We start from the raw sequence: 25,176 nt of genomic DNA, 5'->3' as shown, positions 1-25,176 counted from the left end.
AGTTAAGCACCCCCTGATATATCTCACGATTGAATGAGCCCCGATCTTAATCCATTGGAGCATATCTGGTACATGGTTGGTCGTCGTGTGCAACAAAGGAACCTCCTGTACAGAACCTGGCCCAATTGGAAGCTGCCATAAACGAAGAATGACGTATACTGCCCCTTCAGAGGATCCGGAGGCTGACAGGGAGAGTGCTGGCTGTCATACAATCACATGGAGGTTACACTCAGTATTGACCTGTAACCGTGTAAGGCACACAAATGACATTTTTAATGTTCACATTCACAAAAAATCAACATTAAACATTCCAAGGCCATACTCGTACAGACGTGGTTTTGTATGAAAATCAGTGTTTTTGTAAATGAGCAATTATCATCATTAAATCAAAAGGGATTCCAATCATTTTGTTGATTTTTATGAGTCAAGGGAGCATACGGGTAAGAAAGAAAATCGTGGTCACCACGAGAGGTTTTATGTATGTGTTGAAAATCATTGCAAAAATACAGGGCTTGCTTAATTAAGTTCTTTGTGTATAGTTGGTCATCAGTCATCCTACTTGCGTGACGCCCACGTCAGTAAGTGACAGGTCCTGCAATAACATGTCCATGTCAATATTTACATACGTATAAAGGCGACAAATTCATTCTACTATTATTACGGTTAAATACTTGCCGTGACAAAAGGTTTAAGAGTCCCCTTGTGTGTCAACACAACAACCAGCCTTTATATATGTTACAGGCAATATGTGTAATCAGTCATTTCGTGTAATGACTAAATGAATCAGTCATTTCGTGAAGTGCCTGTGAGCACTAGGCAATACGTGTAATGACTGAAAATTCCAGTCATTACACGAAATGACTAAAATTTATAGCTTTTTTTACACATAATGCCTGACTGAAGATTTTGTAAATCAGGCAATATGTGTAAAACACAAAATGACAATTTTTTCATTGTGTGATGGACATACCTGTTCATTTCAAAGGTTTTTTCTTACTGTAATTAAATGCAGTCTATAATCACTGTTGTGTTTTTTCTTGTTTTTGTTTTGGTTTGGTTATGTTTTTTTTCCTTTTGTGTGTGTGTGTGTGTTGGGGTGTTGTTTTAATAGCATTGTTTCTGGGAATTTTTTATAGCATTGTTTCTGACTTTTGTCACAAATCTTTGCTTGTGGTTGTCAAAACATTACTACAAGTACAACTACAACATGGCTTCCCCCAAGTGGCTTCCTCCGAATGACATCCCCAAAGTGACTTCACTAAAGTGACTTCACTCAATTTCGATAAAACCAGCATTGTTTCTTGCTTTTGTCACAAATCATTTTGTATCATCATGGCAGAATCAGTTTAAAGCAGAGCTTTACAAGAAATGTGAAGTTTGCAAGAGAGTTTTAATTCCAAAGGAGGCGTATTTCACAATGATAGAGGATCTTAGAGCAGCAGCAGAAACTGGTGGAACAAAGGACAGACATGGATACTACCTCCTGTAAAAGTAAGTACCAAGTTTAGGCTAATTACGCTCACTTTGTATTGTTCATGACATGCAATTACTTCTTGATTTTGTCATATTATAAGTTTTTAAAATATTTCTCATATTATTTTTCAGGTTTGAGACCTTTTGAGAAACAAAAGTTGGCTTAACATCATCATCTTTGCCGACCGAGGTTGTTGAACAGATGCAAACTGACCTTGTTTTCGCATTATCATGTCAGCAAGACTCAACAAGCACCAATCTTGACCCGACACCAACCACCAGCCAGGATCCGATACCAACCACCAGCCAGGATCCGACACCAACCACCAGCCAGGATCCGATACCAACCACCAGCCAGGATCCGACACCAACCACCAGCCAGGATCCGACACCAACCACCAGCCAGGATCCGACGGCAACCACCAGCCAGGATCCAACACCAACCACCAGCCAGGATCCAACACCAACCACCAGCCAGGATCCGACACCAACCACCAGCCAGGATCCGACACCAACCACCAGCCAGGATCCAACGGCAACCACCAGCCAGGATCCGATACCAACCACCAGCCAAGAACTGACACCAACTCTCAGTCTGAATTTTGACTCTGCACCCCCAGCTAGCCCAGTTGATCAGGGGAACAGTGACAGTGACATGCCAGAGCTCACAGTGATTTCCACAGTTTCACAGTCCGCACCAGAGTACAGAGATCCATCACCAATGAGTCCTGCTCCAGTTGCTGTCACCTCGGATATACTCAATGCCCGTTTACAAAACATCATATGGCACAAGCTCAGCGTATGGTCAAGAGGAGTCTAGTTGAACTAGCCAGTGGCCAGGTGGGAGACAACGTAGCTGGACCTATCCCTCTGGTGGATAGGGGACGTGGTAATCCACGCAATATTCTGGGAATAATCATGGACCGTGATGAGAATGACATGTACACTATTATATGGTCTCTGGTGTAATGAATGAAAATTCCAGTCATTACACGAAATGACTAAAAATCATGGTCATGCATTCCGTGAAATGACTGAAATGCTGTCAAGACCACAAAAGTTCAGTGTAAAGCATTTATTGACGCTATAATAAAAATGTTTTACAAGTCGCACATCAAGATAAAGTAGAGTTTTTATTTAACTATTAAAGGACACTGAGAATACTGTGCCAACTCAATCACAACAAAGTCCTATATTCAAATCAAAAGCTAAATCATGCATCAAAAGCGTAATAAAGTTGAGTCTTTCATCACAAAATTTAAATCATATATCACAGAAGTCATTCAGTTGAACTCTCAAATCACTTGTCACAATCTGACTACTTCATTTCACAAGTCACTTGTTTTTGCACAACTGGCTGCTGTGACCACGGCTGGAGCATTTCATTTTGTTTTTGAAACACTTGCATCTATCCGTCCCACATCTCTTGGAACCTGCACAGTTGCACCGGACATATCCCTGTCCACCTCAGTTGGATTGTATGTGTACAGCCTGACGTAGTGTTACTCTCTTTGTAGGGTCAGTAAGTAAACGATGGGGACACAAATCGAACTGATTGCGTGAAAACTTCCCTTTCAGAATCCCCGCTTTAACACAAATTACAAAAAACACACTCTTTTAACACTATTTACGCGAAATCCCCGCTGAAGGCAAAAAGGATTGTACAATTCTGTGTCTATCGAGAGCAAACGTTTATGAATCACAGTCGAACAGTGATGACACCAGGTGTTCGCTGGGAAGTGAGCCTTTCCTAACTAACAAACAGATGCAAAGGCAACCAGTTGTTCACCCGAAACAAACACACGGGTATATGGTACAAGCCAAAATAGGTGAATACAATGAGCATCAGTTTTGTCGCTAATGCGTCAAACTTGGAAACGTCCTTCACGTGTCAAAATGTTTCTGACCACTGTGTGATTACCTCCCCTATTTGAATTTGATAAACACACGAAGAACAACGTGGGTACTGTTCCCCCACTGTTGAGGTTAACTGTCCAACATATACTACTTAAAAAAATAAACGCATAGCTGAAAATGGTCATATATTTATGCATATAAGTTTGAGTGATACAGGAGAGTGATAAAGAAAACACTCTTGAACATGTATTGTCCAAGAGGTGGGATGTAACAAATGACACGTGCAGAAAGGTCAAGGTCACAGAGCAGTAATATTATGTGTGACCATCAGTAACATTCATGGTTGCCTGGCATCGGCGTACTATAGATTGGATCAGATTCTGGATGAACTGTCTAGGAATGTTCTGATATTCTTCCCTCAAAGCCAGAAACGAAAACGCAGCTGAGGTCTGCAGCTGAGGCTCACGCTGTCTCACACGTCGATCATTTCGTACCGCAGATGTTCAGTTGGGTTCAGGTCTGGTGATCGATACGACCATTCAAGAACCCGAACGTTGTGCTGAGCACAAAAATCTCTGGTTAATCTTGATGTGTACGGTCGAACATTATCATACTGGAAAATGACGTTCTGACGGTTCATGAATGGAATGACATGAGACCTGGTGATTTCATCACAGTAACGTCAAGCTATAAGATTGCCTTTGATGTGAATAAGATCGGTTCTTCCACTGTATGAGATGTTTGCCCAAACCATAACACTTCTCCACCAAATCTGTCCACTTCCTGTACGCAACTGGGAGCATACCGTTCGTGACACTTTCCGTCAAGAAGCCTGAGCATATACCGCGACTCATCACTGATCACGACAGTTCTCCATCTTTGTAATGGCCACTGGAGATGGTTTCGACACCACTGTTTACCTTGTTGCTGATGATGTCGTGTAGATATGGGTCCCCGCAATGGTCTCCTAGGACGAATACCAGCCTCACGAAGTTTGGTCCGAGATTGTTTGGAATCCTGGCACTATAGATGATGTAGAGGATGCGGTAGTGAACCTGTTCCGTAAGTGTTGAAGACGGAAAAACCTGCCTTGGGCGGGTGTGGTCACCCGGGGTCTTCCTGACCGAGGACGATCACGTTTCGTTCCACGATGCTGGTGCCGATGCCAAAGCCTTCGTACGGTACTCTGGGACACATAAAATTGCTTTGAGAACGCTGACTGCCACTCACCAGCTTCCAAATGTTGCGCTGAGCCGCGGTAAGTCTAGGCACTTCACTTCAAGATTTACGTTTGTCAATTGCCGCTAAAACAATCAGACCCCTTGGTTTTTATTGCAAATGTTGCACGGATTGTACATGCAAAAGAAAGCGCATGAATCGAATCACATTCATGCTTTATTACCTTTCTTGAGAAAAAAACAGATTTGGTTGCGTTTGGGCGACAGGTTTTCAATGGTAATGGGTTCAAACTCATAAATGGTTGAAGGGAACGTCCACCATAGACATACTGTATAGACACACACTTATGATTCATTTTTGAAACATTACATGGAAAAATACTGTCTATGCGTTTCTTTTTTGGAGTAGTATATGTCATGCATTTTGGAGTTTGAAGTATATTAAACATCTAACAATCTATCCGAAAATTTAAGATATTTACACCAAATATGACATTTTATGAACAATTAATCAGTGTTTAATAATATGATAAATATTTTCAGTTCAGTGTGTTCAATAACCCATAAGTCCCACAGAGCTTTCAGAAAAGTATTACAAACACGTGATATTTTCTTAGTGGATCATAACAGATGGACGAAATCAACAACACAGAAAAGACGCTCATTCAATTAATTGTTCCACAGGCAGAAAGGATTAAACACGTGGGGTCAAATCGAAAAGTCCATATCGCGTGTGACTGCCATTTGCATTGACACATGCAGTGCAACGTCTCCTCATTGAGTCAATAAGCGTCCGAATAGAGTTCTGGCAGATGGCATTCCACTCCTGCAGTAGTGCAGCCTGACGTTCCCGGGTGTTTCGCATCTGTTGTCGCCGCGAAAGACCTTGACCAATTTCGTCCCACAAGTGCTCAATGGGGGATACATCTGGCGACTGTACTGGCCAATGAATTACCTGGATGTGTTGCTGGGTCAGATACTGCATGGAATGTCTAGCTGTGTGTGCCCGTGCGTTGTCCTGTTGAAAAGTATGGGCATCTTGACCAGTTTGAAGAATGGTACGACGTGATTCTAAAGAATTTGGTCACGGTAGAAAAGGTCATCATCTCTCCCTTGACACGCATGAAGGGCAGTCGTGTGATTGTAACTTATTTCACCCCAGACCATGACTCTCCCACCACCCTACAGGTCTGTCTGAACCACACACTCACCAGCATAACTTTCACCACATCTACACCAAACACATCTTCGGCCATCAATATTACATAGTTGTAAACAAAACTCCTCAGTGAATACCACACCATGTCATTGTTGTAACCTCGATTAAACATGCCTGTTAGCCCATTGTATACGCTTATTACGGTGTCTGTAAGTCAGAATTGGTCCAATGTAAGGACGTCGAGCATAGAGCCCTGCAGTGTGTAGACGGCGTCGCACGGTGTCGGCGCTGATGGCCCCACGTCGACCTTGAACTAGTGCAGCAGTCCTGGCAGCCGGCAGCGATCGATCACGGATATGGTCACGGACATTATGGCGATCCTGTTGGGGCGTCGTGACACGTTGTGGCCTAAGTCGTGGAAGGTCACAGGTGTTGCCTGTCTGCTGATGTAGTATATGAAGCCTAACGAATGTTGAGTGGCTACATTCAAGTCGTCGAGCAATATCCCTGCTGTTGGTGCCAACCTGAATCATGCCTAGTGCACGTTCGCTTTCCTGTTCTCATTTCACAATCGTTAGTGAAGCAATGAGAATCGTTTCTGATACACCTGCTTTTAAAGTCACAGTAAGCATGATTTCAGAACCAAATTCGTTTTCTTCATGGCATGGATTCATGTTGTTGCGTTTTGGAGTTAAGATTCATACCGTGAACAGGAACCCGTTTCTGAAACATTTTTGCAACAAGACATGCCCTGCGACTTCCTGTTAGTCATATTCATTGATAACTGTCATGCTGAAGTCCATCTTGATGTGACTATGGACAATTTTAGACTGGTGCGTTTTCAATGCTGGTGAGTATATATATTCGGATTACATGTCCATAGCGTCATGGAAAATGATGCCTTTAAACTACTTTGGAATAGGTCTAAGGAAGATTACCAAACCTGAACTCAGCATTGGAATTAGCAAGTTTCGGGGAGCAGATCTCGCTTTTGAAATGTCTCGCTTGCATGCCACATACACATGTATATATCGTCAGGCTCCGCAATGCTTTCGGTTACCTTGAACCAAATTATTATCCCTACTGCGCAGCACTGCCTGTAATGCAAACGCCCCAAATGAAACAAGTCCTGGGATAGGTTGTTAATTTGGTGATAAGATATCCTTGACAGTTTGCACAGTCACGCCCGCGTCCCAGATAGAAAAGGCGACGGAACCGACCACCGCGTCACAAGAATTACTCTATCGTAATTTCTGTAAGTATTGCCATACGCGAATATCATATATCGAAATCGATATCGAATCGTACGAATGTTTGACCATTCCATGTTTCATGGGTGGTCCTCCAAACGTCGTAGTGCCGCAGGTGTGATTTGCCTAGTGAAGTTGACGGTCTTGGGTCTGATGACTTTCAAAACGTAGTTTTCTCATTTGATTTCTTGTCTGTGTCAACATGATTATGCTATTAACAGAGATGAAAGACACCAGGCCTATCATCACTTGCTATGTAATTTCATGTAACCCACTCAACCACTGTACATTATCCCTTGTGTAGCATCACTTCACTATTGGCTTCCTAACAGTGTCTTTATTACGTATGTAATCAACCTATGTACATCATTCCCTACCGGCTGCCCATCAACATCCTTAATCTTTTATGTATACAGCCAAGTACTTCCTCTCTACTGGCTTCCGATCACCTACTTAATCCTGTATAGCTTCTGTGTTATCAACCTCTTCTATTTCTTCCTTAAGTGGCATTTAGAAGCTGGTATGATGAAGTGGAACACTTTTTATGGATAGACAACGTCTTTGTTGCAGTAGTAGTTGCGACGTTTCGGTGTAGATCCTGACACCGTTATCAAGTAACTGATACACAACATTTGCACAAGGAGAAATATATACATGGCGGGTATTGGGTTTATACAGTAGAAGAGGTTGATGTACGGTGTGTTGACATGAGACTTGTTGAGATAGGAATGATTGAAGCCAGTAGACAAAGGGGTGGGTTATTCTTGATTAGGCTTGATTAGTTGATCGTAAGCCGTGGGGATGTAATAACCTTGATTTCTGTTGATTGCTGGGTTGAGTCGTTTGATGTTGATAGCCTGTAAGAGTTTTCTTATCTTGTAATCTGACCGGTTGGCTTCTAGGATGCTGATATTGTTCCAAAGTATGGTATGGTTCGGGTGGGCTTGGGTGTGGTCGGAAATGGCTGATTTGGAATCTTTTTTTGTTTACAGATGTCTGATGTTCCTTGATTCGTAGGTTTAGGGGGTGGCACGTTTCTCCTATGTATTAGTCACCACAGTCGCATTGAATGTGGTAGACAACGCCTGAAGGGTCTTCTTTGTTGCTTGTAGGTGGTTTACCGTTGGCTTGTAGGATATGCTGAATTGATGTGCCTCTCTGGAACACAACATCTATGTTGGCTTGCTTCTTAAGTAATCTCCGGATATGGTTGATATATCAATTACATAACGTTTCATTTAACGGAGTGTACATTAATCGGTGACCCGTGAAGATCGGGATAGAATTGATCTTCAGTAACCCATGCTTGTTGTAAGAAGCGACTACTGGGGTCGGGTGGTCAGGTTCGCTGATGTGGTTGACACATGTCATCGTATGCCAATTGCGTAGATCGATGCTCATGGTTTCGATCAATGGATTGTCTGGTCCAGACTCGATTATTTACAGACCGCCGCCGTATTGCTGGAGTATTGCTGAGTGCGGCGTTAAATAACAAACAGACCAATTGCAACCGTGATGCGTCCCTGGCTTTGGTACCTGAGTATTGTTTGGTGACGTCAATCAGGCTTTGTACCTCGTGTTTGGCCTGGATCTGGTCGGGATTGTGTGGGGCGGGGTCAGGAACGTCTCCAAACCCGTCCTTGCCGTGGTACTTGTAGTCGTCAGGTTTTTGCCAGCCAAGCAGCATGTCCTCACCTCTGCACATAGTGATCTGCTGACAGATAACAAATCACATTATTAATATTAGAATATTGTTGAGTGTGACGTAAAAATATACTCACTCACTCACATTAATCGGTGTCACACGCTGCACAGTGTCATCGTTCACAAAATTTCAAACTGCCGGGCTAAAGACGGCATATAATATGAATATTTGATGGTGGCAGAAAAAGAAAATAAAGGTACCATAGTTTCGTTTTGGACTTCAAGTTTGCAGTGTATCAGCGCCGGCTTTCCGTCGAGTTACGTTTTTCACTTTTCAGTTTATGTCGTTGTTCAACCAACTGTATTAGTAGATAAATACCAAACCTTAGATCTTACATTGGACAGGTTTAATTGCCGATCATTAAGATGATAGTTTTCGTTGCAGAGTATTTCGCAACCACAATGGAAAGATCAGGTAATCATACTTTCATTATCTGTCATATCTTCTTCAGCATGTTGCGGTTGTTACTCGATCTGTTACGAGTGTCAGTAATATCATCAATCAATGTTGATTGTGAACAAGTAATAACCAGGGAACCAAATCAATGGGAAACTAGAGTTCGATCCCTGATATAATTTGCGGTGCCTTAAATCACTATGCAATCCTTACCCTTCACTCATATGACTGACAATGTATATGTCAAATATAAATTCATTTTTGTGATAACCTGTAAAAAAAGATGAATAACAGTGAAATGTAACATTTATGTTCCGACAGATTGTTTGACATTATGTACAAAGAGAATGAAATTTGTCTTTGAAAACGATAGACATTTTTTGCAGATGTAACCAGCAAATTTATACACCAAAACACTCTGTATAAATGAGTTTTATGAATATATCAGAGAGTCTATTTCATTTAGTATTTGCAGCTGTGGAACATTTTTTCCCTGTTAAAATAAAAAAAATCTTTTCTTAAGCCAATCTGTTGTAAATGTTTGTTTTTTCCCAGAGTTCAACTATAGCGCCCCATTTACGGTTACTAATGAAATGAAGGAATCGTTTGGGGAAAAGGGCTATGTCCTTATAAGGTAGGTTGTAAATTTGAATAAAAGACAAAGGCATCCCTAGTTGTAACGCGTGAAAAGATTGCTTGAGTGTTTCCAAGGGGACATAACTCCCACCGTTGTTTGCTTATAAGGAATGAACGAATGAGAAATTATCATTTTGTCGTTTAAGCCCGTTTATGTGCAATTCTGAGGTGGCACCAGCATATGTTACTGAACCTATACCAGGACAATCAGCCATTGTTCAGTTTGTGTGCAGCGGATTGCCAAATTTTTCAGATTTCACCCAGCTTTTAAAGAATCTTCGGAGCTCATATGCCATGTTCATTGCAATATCTTAAAAAATCAAATGATTTACTGTTATACTAGAATTCGCTACGGCAAGGATTTTCCTGGTTATGGTTTTACAAATGTAAATGTGATAGGTTTGATTGGCAATTTTTGAAGTTGTTGAATAATAAGAAAGGTATTTCGTATATTAGTCCAGGAGGAGAATCTCAAAAGGGGCCTAGAAATAGGATTTCGTAGACTCCCCAGTACTGATTTTGTTTGACACTATTTTCAGTTAGTATGATGTCTTGGGCTCATGAAAAGGCCTGTAATACTCTCAGATTGTGGTATCAGTTTTTTTTTACAGGCCATTATATGTGGTGGGGGTCTGGGGGCATTTTCGTCACATTTGGTTTGCTGCCCGACAACACCTCAAAGTTAATCATTAATAGTTTTACTACTATAAATCTGATCACTTTCATTTTGACTTCTGTGTACTGCTAAAGGATGTAGAAATTATTTGACATAATTTTGTTTTGAAAAAAAAAAAAAATGGCCGCCATTATGGCCGCCATTTTGTTTTGTCGTGTTTTGCCTTCTCAGCACTTAAATCTACATAAAAATGAACACCGAATGTTTCCATTTGCACCCAAAGTTGATACTTTTGATGTGTTTTGACACTTGTTTCTCCTAGAATGATGGCTTGGGCACAAAACAAGTTATTTTGTATGGTCATAGCATGGTAATTTAATGTTTTACAGCTTCTTCTTTGAGACAGGGGTATTTTGGCATTTCTCAGACTTTTCATGGAAATGTGTCAGAGTGATTTATTTAATGGCAGTTAACATTATTTTTGTTACTAAAACAAGTTGTTTTTGTTTTCTCTTTACTTCTAGAGTGACGGCATGTTATTAGGAATGTTTACATATTACCCAGAATTCAAAATGGCCGCCAAAATGGCCGCCATTGTAGTTTAACTACATATACTTAGTGGAGGACTAAATTTGTACTGATATGAAATCCAAACAAATCATTTGGTGTCTGATGTTGAATACAGTATAGGAATAGAGCTAAATTTCAATGATAAGGTCAATCAAAGCTTCACACTCCTAAAATATTTGATGAAATAACATTATCCAAAAGTGTTTGAAAACTATGCTTCATGGCCAATAACTACGTCTAAGTTTTGGTTGTAGGTATTCAAATTGTTCTATCAGATAACTCTTAATCACTTTTGATACATCCATAAGCTTGCAATTAACCCTCCTTTTCACTTTCTTTCATTTCATATGTTACTTCATGTCACAATCGGATCCGGGTTAGAATGGACCTTCAATAACCCATGCTTGTCGTAAGAGGCAACTAACGGGATCGGGTTGTCAGGCTCGCTGACTGGGTGAACACATGTCATCGTATCTCAATTGCACAGATTGATGTTCATGCTGTTGATCCCTTGATTGTCTGGTCCAGACACGATTATTTACAGACTGTCGCCATATAGATGGAATATTGCTGAATGCAGTGTAAAACTAAACTCACTCACTCACTCATGTCAGAATCGGAGTCATCTACTGGCAACAAGTCAAATGTGTTCGGGCAACAATCATCTGCCATACAAAAAGACATGCCTATGTGCACACTATATCATTCTTTCTGCTGGCATGCTGACTTTTTGCATTTACACGATGTCAGTTCAACCAATCCACGGGGAGCAGGATCTCTCGACATCAGAATAGGATAAGCTGACCATCACAAATGCTCCAACAATGGTCAACTGGTGAAGGGATGTTCATGATTGGTTGCAGAGACTGTTTCCAAACATGGACTTGGTAGTTTACTCTTTCAATGTGATGTTTTAGACTGTTGGATGTTGGTGGGAGGTTTTCATTCAATATCTTGTGTCATCTACAGACATCACTGGATTATTTGGTACATGAATAGAACTCACAAACTGGCCACAAGATATAATGAGTGTTTCTTGAACATCCAAATTGTCATCCATTTGTTGTGTGAAGCTTCTCATCCCTGGGCTTTACATCCTTTCTTGGAATCAATGTAGAAAAGGTTTTCAGGTTCAGTCGATGTAAAGGTGACCACAAGTTTGTCCTGGAAGAGTTCAATCGACTACTTATGATGTTATCCCTTTGCTCTGCCCCAATCTGTTTAACATGCAAGAGGCTGTGAATCATATCCTTTGGGACAACAACTCCACTTCCAATGTTCACAAGATGCAGACATCATTCATTTGGAAGATTGAGTGGATTTGTCATCAACCCTGATGTGAACATGGACATTTCTAGTGTTCATTTTACAATGGCCCATTCAGATGGAACATTAAGAAAGAACATCAAAAGCGGTTTGTTAAATGAACTTTAAAAGCTTTTGGTCCTTCGCTGCTTATACTAGCAGAAGAGAGAATGTTGCCAGTTCATATAGTTGATGGAATGGCAAAATTGCAAATGTTCAGAAAGGGAGCTGCTTCCACATTTGGACACTTGGCTGATATGCATTGAGACAACTTCACTTCAATTCTGAATCGAACAGACTGTATTAGAGTTGATGTTGTTTGGGACAGGTATGCCAGACAAGAGTAAATCAAAGCAGGGGAGCAAATCAAAAGAGGATCGCCAACGGGGCTAGAAGTCAAGATTGTTGGCAAAAACAAACCACTGCCAAGACAATGGGGAAAAAAACATCAGCAGTCCTGTCAACAAGTCTTGTAGCATGTATGAACGAACGATGGTGTTCTGTTTGTCCAGCCATGCTACCTGTTGGTAAGGCCTGAGTCACACCAATGTAGTTCTTAGGACGTCCTGCCCTGTCCAAACAATAACTGTTAAGTGACCGCGAACGGGATAGAACGTGTAACTTTTGTATAAATTACAATGCTAGTTTGATCATAAACAGTTCTCAGTACGTCTGTCTCGTCTTTACCCTGTCCTCAGACAGAAAAATTGCCCGTTCACCCCGTGTGGACAACGTTTTCAAGCAGTCCAATCCTGTCCATAGTCACTTTATATCCCTTCTGAACTAAACCTATCTCGTTCTTAATGCGCACAACCCCGTTCTAACTCATTCTTCTAAACCAACTCATTTTCAGGCACTTCTTCCCATTCTCACTACTTTCTCACTCCGTTTCTAGTGTGTGCAATCGTAATAGCAATCACTTCCTGGTTCGATTTATATAAATACCCTGCCCATTCTTATTCCGTTCTCAGTTTCAAGGTGGAAACATTGACATCACCATGCCTCCAAGGAAGAAGAAGGGTGAACATCTAATTTATAAAGGGGTCAATGCGTTCAAGAAGTTCATCAAACATGGGTAGGGTGATTCTCAAGAAGTTGTAGAAGGGCTCATGATCATCAAGGCGGAGCTCCTCCATCAGTTGATGATAATGTCCAACAGCTATTCACCTCTCAGGTTTAAGCCAGTTCCTCACCCAACAAGTTCTTGTGTTTCCCTTCTTTATTGCTCTACCAACTCATTGTACTCTTGCTCTGCTTCCGATAAAAATTACAGGAAACCAGCATTCAATATTCTGACAGCTGCAAACTTGTTCATAGAAACTCTATCCCAAATGACGACCATGTTAAAAACGCATGTATATATACCCTACCTTGTCATATCGTAATGCACACAGAGTTGACATAGTAAGAACTGCATGAGAACTACATAAACATACTAACAGCGAGTAGAATGTGATGAGAACCAATTGCAAACTGTTAGAACCGTGTACTACAAGTTTCTTCAGAACGATTCATTTTGTTTTGAACATATTTGCTTGGAATAGCGACTAACTAGAGTTCAGTAGAGTTCTGCAAACGGGATGGACCAGGTGGAAACTGTGTACAAACGTATTGCAATTGATGCCAGACTGCACTACGTCCTCACACATACCAAGTAAAATTGAAGCGCCGCGATTGCGTTCGTAGTATGGCAATTCCGTTCTTAGTATGGCAATCTCATTTTACGTACGTTATTACTCCGTCCCATTTTAGAACGTGTAGAACGTTCGACATGGGGAATTGACTTACATAAGTCCTCTGAAAATCACCAACAAACATTGACACAATTGACATTGACATCCAAAAAAGGATGTAAAGCCCAGGGATGAGAAGCTTCACACAACAAATGGATGACAATTTGGATGTTCAAGAAACACTCATTATATCTTGTGGCCAGTTTGTGAGTTCTATGCATGTACCAAATAATCCAGTGATGTCTGTAGATGACACAAGATATTGAATGAAAACCTCCCACCAACATCCAACAGTCTAAAACATCACATTGAAAGAGTAAACTACCAAGTCCATGTTTGGAAACAGTCTCTGCAACCAATCATGAACATCCCTTCACCAGTTGACCATTGTTGGAGCATTTGTGATGGTCAGCTATTCTGATGTCGAGAGATCCTGCTCCCCGTGGATTGGTTGAACTGACATCGTGTAAATGCAAAAAGTCAGCATGCCAGCAGAAAGAATGATATAGTGTGCACAGAGACATGTCTATTTGTATGGCAGATGATTGTTGCCCGAACATATTTGACTTGTTGCCAGTAGATGACTCCGATTCTGACATGAGTGAGTGAGTGAGTTTAATTTTACGCACTCTGTTATATTCCATCTATATGGCGACAGTCTGTAAATAATCGTGTCTGGACCAGACAATCAAGGGATCAACAGCATGAACATCAATCTGTGCAATTGAGATACGATGACATGTGTTCACCCAGTCAGCGAGCCTGACAACCCGATCCCGTTAGTTGCCTCTTACGACAAGCATGGGTTATTGAAGGTCCATTCTAACCCGGATCCGATTGTGACATGAAGTAACATATGAAATGAAAGAAAGTGAAAAGGAGGGTTAATTGCAAGCTTATGGATGTATCAAAAGTGATTAAGAGTTATCTGATAGAACAATTTGAATACCTACAACCAAAACTTAGACGTAGTTATTGGCCATGAAGCATAGTTTTCAAACACTTTTGGATAATGTTATTTCATCAAATATTTTAGGAGTGTGAAGCTTTGATTGACCTTATCATTGAAATTTAGCTCTATTCCTATACTGTATTCAACATCAGACACCAAATGATTTGTTTGGATTTCATATCAGTACAAATTTAGTCCTCCACTAAGTATATGTAGTTAAACTACAATGGCGGCCATTTTGGCGGCCATTTTGAATTCTGGGTAATATGTAAACATTCCTAATAACATGCCGTCACTCTAGAAGTAAAGAGAAAACAAAAACAACTTGTTTTAGTAACAAAAATAATGTTAACTGCCATTAAATAAATCACTCTGACACATTTCCATGAAAAGTCTGAGAAATGCCAAAATACCCCTGTCTCAAAGAAGAAGCTGTAAAACATTAAATTACCATGCTATGACCATACAAAATAACTTGTTTTGTGCCCAAGCCATCATTCTAGGAGAAACAAGTGTCAAAACACATCAAAAAGATTAAACTTTGGGTGCAAATGGAAACATTCGGTGTTCATTTTTATGTAGATTTAAGTGCTGAGAAGGCAAAACACGACAAAACAAAATGGCGGCCATAATGGCGGCCATTTTGATTTTTTTTTCAAACAAAATTATGTCAAATAATTTCTACATCCTTTAGCAGTACACAGAAGTCAAAATGAAAGTGATCAGATTTATAGTAGTAAAACTATTAATGATTAACTTTGAGGTGTTGTCGGGCAGCAAACCAAATGTGACGAAAATGCCCCCAGACCCCCACCACATATAATGGCCTGTAAAAAAACACTGATACCACAATCTGAGAGTATTACAGGCCTTTTCATGAGCCCAAGACATCATACTAACTGAAAATAGTGTCAAACAAAATCAGTACTGGGGAGGCTACGATTTGAAATGTTTCAGCTGCCTCCTCCTGGACTATATGACAACTTCATGATTATATTATGATGCGACATTTCGGTATAGATTCTTATAACGTTGTCAAGCAAGAGTAAGTACAACAGCACATAACAGACTTACATACAACAGGGATTAAGTAAAACAACATGTGGTTGCATGCAATCCCTGTTGGTGTACATGAATCTGTCTTGTGCTGTAGTATACCGAAACGTTGCATCATAACATAAGAAAAAAGTTGTGATCGATAAAGTACTTTATCTTTCTTAAATGTCAGCATTTGCATGATGTATATATTTTCGTCATGGTTTTACACATGTGAGCTTATCTGTGATGTTTTCATCCATGATTTACGTATGTAATACATGCTCGTCCACGATGTTTCTGATCAAGGTTGTAGACCCGTATGCTTGTCCACGATGTTTCTGACCAACTTTGTAGATCTGTATGCTTGTACACGATGTTTCTGACAAACTTTGTAGATCTGTATGCTTGTACACGATGTTTCTGACCAACTTTGTAGATCTGTATGCTCGTCCACGATGTTTCTGACCAACTATGTAGATATGTATGCTCGTCCACGATGTTTCTGACCAACTTTGTAGATCTGTATGCTCGTCCACGATGTTTCTGATCAAGGTTGTAGATCTGTATGCTTGTGCACGATGTTTCTAATTAAGGATGTGGTCCTATATGCTTGTCCACGATGTTTCTGATCACCTTTATAGACCCGTATCCTTGTCCACGATCAAGGTGTGAAGACCTGTATGCCTGTACAGGTTGTTTCTGATCAAGGTTGTGGATCTGTATGCTCGTCCACGATGTTTCTGACCAGCTTTGTAGATCTGTATGCATGTCCACGATGTTTCTGATCAAAGTTTGTAGACCTGCATGCTTGTACGGGTTTGTAGATCTGTATGCTTGTCAATGATGTTTCAAATCAAGGTTGTAGATCCGTATGCTTGTCAATGATGTTTCAAATCAAGGTTGTAGATCCGTATGCTTGTCAATGATGTTTCAAATCACTGACTGACTGAGTTTGGTTTTACGCCGCTTTTAACAATATTCCAGCAATATCACGGCGGGGTACACCAGAAATGGGCTTCACACATTGTACCCATGTGGGGATTCGAACCCGGGTTTTCGGCGCGACGAGCCAACGCTTTAACCATTAGGCTACCCCACCGCCCCTGTTTCAAATCAAGGTTGTAGATCCGTATGCTTGTCAATGATGTTTCAAATCAAGGTTGTAGATCTGTATGCTTGTCAATGATGTTTCAAATCAAGGTTGTAGATCTGTATGCTTGTCAATGATGTTTCAAATCAAGGTTGTAGATCCGTATGCTTGTCAATGATGTTTCAAATCAAGGTTGTAGATCTGTATGCTTGTCAATGTTGTTTCAAATCAAGGTTGTAGATCCGTATGCTTGTCAATGATGTTTCAAATCAAGGTTGTAGATCTGTATGCTTGTCAATGATGTTTCAAATCAAGGTTGTAGATCCGTATGCTTGTCAATGATGTTTCAAATCAAGGTTGTAGATCTGTATGCTTGTCAATGATGTTTCAAATCAAGGTTGTAGATCCGTATGCTTGTCAATGATGTTTCAAATCAAGGTTGTAGATCTGTATGCTTGTCAATGATGTTTCAAATCAAGGTTGTAGATCTGTATGCTTGTCAATGTTGTTTCAAATCAAGGTTGTAGATCCGTATGCTTGTCAATGATGTTTCAAATCAAGGTTGTAGAACTGTATGCTTGTCAATGATGTTTCAAATCAAGGTTGTAGAACTGTATGCTTGTCAATGATGTTTCAAATCAAGGTTGTAGATCCGTATGCTTGTCAATGATGTTTCAAATCAAGGTTGTAGATCCGTATGCTTGTCAACGATGTTTCAAATCAAGGTTGTAGATCTGTATGCTTGTCAATGATGTTTCTGATCAAGATTGTAGACCTACAGACATGCAATCTGGTCCATGATATCTGTGAAAATGATTATCACATGTAGTCCCGTCCATGACGTTTATTTTATGATCCTTACAATGTAAGCCTGCCAGAATCCGCGATGTGTGTGGTTATGTGTTTACACATGTAAGCATGTGAGTGTCCATTTTGTTTTTGATCGGGTTGTAAACCTCTGTGCTTGTCCATGATGCTTTGATCCCAGTTTCACAGATGTAAGCCTTTCCATGATATATTTTTGTCTCAGTTTTTCCGATGTAAGACTTTCCATGATGTTTTTGTTTATGGTTAGAACATGTTTTACAGGGGTCTGTTGGAGAAGGACGAACTACAGAAAATAAAATCAACATTAGAAGGCAGCGAAGAAATCCAACGACATTCCTTTGTTGTGAGATTCTTTCGTGTCTTTCAATTTTATTTCTTTTAAGGGACAAATGCCACATCAATGCTGTTTGCACATAAAGAAAAGGGATACCCAGAAGGATGGGTTGTAGTATGTGTTTAATGTTCCCCAGGGAGCTGAGAAAGTAACCTTATTGTAATGTAAATTGAATGCACGCTGACCCATTGTCTGAAATACTGATACTCTATGAGCAAAGCCAAGGGATACACAGAAGGAAGGGTTGTAGTATGTGTTTAATGTTCCCCAGGGAGCTGAGAAAGTAACCTTATTGTAATGTAAATTGAATGCACACTGGTCCTATTGTCTGAAATAATGATACGCTGAGCACGGTCCTAACTGGTGTTAAGGTTTCATATTTTAGTTGTTGTTGAGATAGTTACTAGACACATGTAAACTAACGCAAGTCAGAATCAAATCAGGCGATGCCTAACGGGATCGGTGGTCTGTCTCGCTGACTTGGTTGACACATGTCATCGTATCCCAGTTGCGTAGATCGATGCTCATGCTTTTGATCACTGGATTGTCTGGTCCAGATAACTGGAATATCGGAGTGTGACGTTAAACAACAGACAAACAAATCGAATGATTTTAATGCTAGTTTAATTAGTGTTTAAATGCAGTGACTGAAATGAGTTTTATACCGCCTGAAGCTACAGTTGAGTGATATCGCCACGGGAGGCCCCAGTGGTTGTCTTCAGACGTTAAACCATTCTGGGAATTGAACCCGTGACGTCAAGCATTTCGTAAAATTTATCCATTTACTATACAGCGCGAAACATTGATTTTATATATTTGCGCTTTTTTTGTTACAATTTGTCACCACTCGCCATTTTCGGTAACCTCAAAACAAAAGGCTTTCTAAATGGCTTAGAATTCGGAACGATACGAATGGTCCGTTACGTTTCCGCGCACAGACATTAATACCATGGGTATTTAAGAGAGACTTCGTGAATAATATCACTTGAAAGTGTAACAATCGATGTGTTTGTTTCACAGACTGATGACAGTGAAGGGAGAAAATCCCGCGTGTCACTTTGGTGTCAACCCGGAAATGACGTCACGGGAATGCTGTCCCGGAGTCAAAGAGTTGCTGGAACCTCCGCCGAAGTAAGAAATCATTAAATACATTGATAAAAGTCTTGTAATTCCTCAAGATAATTAACTCTTTCAGCTGTATACGTTGAAGATACTGAACTATTTCTTGATGTCAAAATGTCAGGTTTGAAAATCAATTTAGGTAAATCAAAAGCAATCTAGATTGTATCAAAAGCTAAATCTACTGATAAGATATGTAATGACCTGAAAATTCAATGGGTAACTGGTGAATTTGATGTACTTGGTATTTTTACACCAGATCTTAAAAGATTATGGGTATTCAACACCAGAAAGAGACTGGGAGAAATTAATAGACGCTTAGCAGCTTTGAGAAGAAGATGATTAACACATATTGGTAAAATAACAGTGATACAATCCCTAGCAATCTCCAAACTAGCTCATATTTTCAATTCTTTGCCCAACCCACCAGCAGAATGTATTACTTCGCTTGAAAAACTATTTTTATAATTCATGTAAAATGATGAAAATGATAAAAGTGAGAGGGTGTAATAAAAAACGAACAAGAAGGAGGACTGAGAGTGATGGATGCAAATAGATTGATTGATGCTTTGAAATTATCCACCTTAAGACTTTATTTTAAAAAATGTGAAAAGAAATCCATGCAATATACCTTTCAAAGATATATTTAATTTTGGAGCAAATTCTGAAACTTTTATTGAGAGTGAAAACTTTCTTTTACATGATGTGCTAAAAGCATTGAAACTATTTCACAAACAAAGTTATGTTGACCCAAATAACATCAATGAAATTCCATCGCAGCCACTATGGTTGAATCACAATTTCAAAAGCTCTACACATTTTATAAAGAATTGGGCAGAACAAGGGATTATGAATATTAGGGATATAAGTGATGAAAATGGATTACTATCAATGGAATCTTTAATAGAAAACTATCGTATCAAAGGTGCTTTTTTAGATTTTAGATATTTACTGAATATATATTTATTGAATGTAAACCGGATCATCGTCGCTGTACGTTGTTATTAACCCACTTCGTCATGTGTTTGTGATGTGTTAGTGACGTCACGTTTGGTGACGACTGGGTCCAGGGTATTTATTGTAACAACCTGGGGATATTATACACTGCACTACCGAGGATGGACCTTTGAAAATCCAATTTCATACTCAATGTGCGCATGTGGCATTGATGCTGTTCTATTTGTAGAGGGAAATTAGGGTCCCAGGAACCATGGTAGGTAGGTAGGTATGTAGGTAAGGTTTTAGGGCGACCTTGGGCCTTAAAAGCCCTATATGCACCCCCAGGAACCATGCTAAATAATTAGAGTTACGCCCCTTGCTCTTGGATTCGAATCCCTATTGGAGTGTTACGATGGTTTGTCAGCCGCACGTAAACAACGTACAGAATTTGACTTTCGGCATGATCAACTCATCATCTGTTAGAATGTACGCTTCATTTGGTTTAAAATGACTTTGTGCCTTAGGGGCAAATGATAAAAATAATGCCACAGATATTAAAACCGACGCAGGCCATGACATACCAGTAGTCCTTATTTTATCCTCTCAATGCCGAGCGCTAGGCGAGGCAGCTGGCACCGACGTTAAACGTTCGTTAGTAGACACAGACAGAGGGAAAGACACAAAGCTTTCAGCGCTCCACGGGACTGTACTACCCAGGCCTCGGTGGCAGCGTCACTTTGATTTTTACCTTTGCTGGGTTGTGACTTTCAGCTGCTTGGGGGAGAGGTGTATCACTACTACACGAAGCTGATGATGAAGGAGGCCCGGACTGGCGGACGATTTGTGTGGCATCAGGATTATGGGTTTGTTTGCTTGTTTGTTTGTTTGCTTGTTTGTTTACTTGGCGTTGAGCAACATTCCATCCATTCTTGCGTCTGGATCAGAACATCGAGTGTTCAGTCTCAAGAACATGATCTACGGATTTGGAATACGATTACATGAATCCCGTTAGTCGCTTCATGAATATGCATTTGTTACCGAAGACCAAATTTAACTCGTATCTCTACTGGAGTAATTGTGAAATGGTTGCGATCAACAGTTTCCAGATGCACATGGATTCGAACCCTAACACATAACATCAAATGAAAATAGGACTAGTGTGTATAAGTTATGCCTTTGATGTTTCAGAACATATTATTAGCAGTGTTATTAGCAAATTAAAACAAATGTTTGTTTGTTTTTATATTTTCGTGAAATGTGCATCATGAACACACCATGCCCTCTCCTTTGTTCAACAGAAAGTCACCTGCTAGTTCTTGCCACACGCGTGAGGATGTCAACTAATAACTATGCTGTACACTTAGGATACGTGTACGGTACATATGTACCATGTGTGGTGTATCACTACTACTGTATCAGATACTGTTACAGGTATTGGTACAACAACGGGAACCTGTATCCTGACATGTTGAGTGTGTTTGTTGCCATCGACAAGTGTGAGAAGGCTAACGGATGTCTACAGGTAAACACCAACACCATTGTCCTATCTTGTTTACGTCATCGCCAGCAATGCTGCAGTTGCGTCACAGTCGTTGCCGATAAATGATCGAGTCTGGTACCACGATTTCCGATGATGGTCAATCAAGACTCTGAGACGGATTACCCGGACATATTCTCACTGGCGGAACTGTTCTCTACATAAGTGATTTATTTACCGTTAACATCACAAGTGAATCAGCATGTTCTCAAAGCAAGGGAGTTAACTCATTGTAAAAGTCAAATTTGGAACTGGTAGGCTGATCGAAAAAACCCATCCGTAGCCACTATCACTTATGTCCCTTGTATATCCATGTTGTCGTTTTTCAACTGGATGTGGATTTTGTTACGCGGTTGTGATAAAACTGAGACAGACCTCAATAAGTCCATGTCATCTCCCTTGCCATGGGAGAATGGTCAGTTACCGAACGTACGTTTTCATTTTAGGTTCTGGAAGGTTCTCACAAATGCGGTCGTATTGAACACAGCAGGGTCGGAGGTCAGATGGGGGCAGACATGGACAGGGTGGAACAGCTGAGATCAAGACTGCCTCATAAATATATGGAGATGAATCCAGGTATAGCTACACAACGGCTGAATTCCAGTTTCAGAAAATAACGCTTCAGAAACGACTATTCTTCATGAAGCATTTTACCTACGACATTTACAGGTGACCCACTGACTATAAACACATTCATTTCCATCGGCAAGGTTACAAGGTGACACCTTTCACTGACTACGAAGGCATTAATTCCACTGACATCAGAAAGGTTACAAGGTGACACCTTTCACTGACTACAAAGGCATTAATTTCACTGACATCAGAAAGGTTACAAGGTGACACCATTTATTGACTTCAAGCGCATGAATTTCACTGATAGTAGCAAGGTTACAAGGTAACACCTTTCACTAACTACAAACGCATTAATTTCATTCACATCAGCAAGGTTACAAGATGACACACGCTTTTAACTTATCACTACATCACAGATAGTACCATCTTCTTTCACCAGCTACAACTCTTTCACAGGTGACGCCCTCTTCTTTCACTGCAACGTTCTCCACACCAACGCCGCCAACGTGAGCGACAAAAGACGCTGGGTGTTCATCGCCTGCTATAATAAAGCCAGCAATGACCCCGTTATTGAGCACCACTACCCTCGTTATAACAAGCTGGATATCGTAAGAAATAATTTCAATATAAATCACGTTTAACAGATTATAGATCATCTCCGCGATATGCCTTGACTTATATTAATAGCGTTTGTCAAACTAAGACTGTGTATCTAAGTAATGACGGTAGTCAGTAACTGCAAGAAACATGCTAGGACGTCACGTGTCTACCGACAGGTATGGGGCGGTGTGGGTAGTCTAGTGGTTAAAGCGTTCGCTCGTCACGCCCAAGACCTTGGTCGATTCCTAAAAGGGGTACAATGTGTGAAGCCCATTTCTGGTGTCCCCCGCCGTGATACTGGTAATAGTGGCGTAAAACCATACTCACCCACTCACTCACTCTGACAGGTGGACGACAAAGCCATTCGTGAGTGCACAAATGTCACCGACATGGATGGCAAAGCCTTCCTGGATCCTTCAGACAACAAGACGATCGAGGCTTCCAGAGGATAGGGATTTCCCTGAAGCTTCCTCGCCGCTGATTCGTGACTGCTTCAATAGTGCTTCATGACTGATTTGCTGCTTGCTGCTTCATCTCATTAATGATGATTGAGTTACTGATACATTGCAATTTTCGTTGCCCCAAAGGCATGATAGTGATGAGAAATATATTATACGGTTTTTGAAGATTCACATTTGGGTGCCCAGAACCTCGGTCATTGACGTCGTATCCCAGACATACCCGATATCTCAGATACATGAATATTATTCATGAATAAGCTCTCACTTCAAGCTATGGCACATTCGTGTAAGAAGAAAGGAAGGTTTTATTGTCTATTATAGATTTTCAAAGGCCTTTGATACAGTTAATCACAAAATTCTTCTGTCAAGTCTGAAAAGTCGGTGTTGGTGATAAATTCTATAACATTCTTGTACCAATGTATGATAGGTTATCGGCTTGTGTCAGAAACCTCATGGTCTTTCAAGTCATTGTGATTGTAGTATTGGTACTTGCCAGGGCTGTATCTCCAGTCCTCAGTTGTTTTGTAATTTTGATTATTTCTTTATTAATCAGCTTGTGGGAAGTATGGATCAATTTGGTGGCTGTGGTATATTTATTTACCTGATGTAATAATCTATATGCTCTAATGTTTGCGGATGATGTGTCCTCAGTCTCCGATACTGGGCCCCTTAGACAGCATGAAAAGTGGTGTCATTATGATCAAAAGGCTGGAAGCTGTTTCATACTACAGGTATCTAGGTATTATACTGCAGGTATTTGGGTATTGTGTTCACTCCTAGGCTAGTATGGACTAAAAGCTCAGACTTCTTCAGGCCAGTAAAACCCTTAAGGCTATCTATAAATACCAAAAAGGAGAAGGTAATTTGTCATGTGTAGATTTCAAAATATTTGATGGTATGGTTGAACCTATTCTTTGTTCCGGTTCAGAAATATGGGGTGTCACGCTGGATATGGCGGACGTCTTTCTCTTTGGCGTCATGTCGGATGTAGTGAGGAAATGTGCATTTTGTGAATGGTAATCATCAAGCGCTTATTCCAAACGCTGCTTAATCCTTAATTCTGTCTATATCAAGAGCAAACGTTTATGAATAAGAGTCGAACAGTTATGACACCAGGTGTTCGGAGGGGAGTGAGCCTTTCCTAACTAACAAACAGATGCAAAGGCAACCTGCTGTTTACCTGAAACAAACGGGTATATGGTACAGGCTAAAATAGGTGTCGCAAATGCGTCAAGATTGAAACCGTCCTTCCCATGTTACATGAAGCCTTTTCAAACAGATACTGAGGCCTACGATATCGTAACCGTGATCAAACAGCTTTTGGGAAAGAGCCGAATGAACCTCTATTGAATCTGATTGTAGTTCAAAATGTACTTGTGAAATGTAAACGCCAAAGATTGAAGTGTTGGAATATTGCTTGATGTACAGGGAAAATAAACACTTTGAAAATTGAAGTCACCTTGTCAAACATCTTGTCTTGTGAAACTTTATTCAGAGATATGTCATTTGATAGACAATGCAATATCCCTGGTTTCCTTAATGTCCCAGCTCAGGCGGATACCTCACTGGAGATGAGTGAGTGAGTTTAGTTTTACGCCGCAGACAGAAATATTCCAGCTATATGGGGCGGTCTGTCAATGATCGAGTCTGGTCCAAACAATCCAGTGATCAACAGCATGCGCATCAATCTGCGCAATTGGGATACGATGACATGCGTCAACCAAGACAGCGAGCCTTTATTCAGGCTGGACATCCAGGGTGAGAGTATGATCTTCACAAAAACCGAAACTTGAGTCTCATTACTAATTCAGACAATAACTTACTTTT

The 25,176-nt window shown here is 40.5% G+C and overlaps 1 protein-coding gene across 1 annotated transcript; it reads left to right on the top strand.

Moving 5' to 3' along the window:
• The first annotated feature begins 6,830 nt into the window (after positions 1-6,830).
• LOC124264200 (L-proline trans-4-hydroxylase-like) lies at positions 6,831-24,803 on the top strand. The gene is made up of 10 exons (XM_046698938.1): positions 6,831-6,922; positions 9,007-9,036; positions 9,574-9,652; positions 18,048-18,129; positions 19,141-19,251; positions 20,950-21,041; positions 21,610-21,700; positions 22,162-22,291; positions 22,745-22,896; positions 23,236-24,803. Exons 2-10 carry the CDS (start codon positions 9,024-9,026, stop codon positions 23,338-23,340), a joined length of 855 nt encoding a protein of 284 aa, XP_046554894.1. The 5' UTR covers positions 6,831-6,922; positions 9,007-9,023; the 3' UTR covers positions 23,341-24,803.
• The last annotated feature ends 373 nt before the right edge of the window (positions 24,804-25,176 follow it).

The sequence above is a fragment of the Haliotis rubra genome, unplaced genomic scaffold, assembly GCF_003918875.1.
Source record: "Haliotis rubra isolate DU_JTF1 unplaced genomic scaffold, ASM391887v1 Scf912, whole genome shotgun sequence".
NCBI lineage: Eukaryota > Metazoa > Mollusca > Gastropoda > Lepetellida > Haliotidae > Haliotis > Haliotis rubra.
The sequence above is the reverse complement of the archived record's forward strand: the minus strand, read 5'-3'. Positions and strand labels throughout refer to the sequence as shown.

Excerpts from the sequence above, each read along its gene's own strand:
- LOC124264200 (XM_046698938.1), top strand. Across the intron at positions 21,042-21,609 it reads GTGTGGCATCAGGATTATGG|GTATTGGTACAACAACGGGA; the intron begins GTTTGTTTGCTT and ends ATACTGTTACAG. Across the intron at positions 22,897-23,235 it reads GTTATAACAAGCTGGATATC|GTGGACGACAAAGCCATTCG; the intron begins GTAAGAAATAAT and ends TCACTCTGACAG.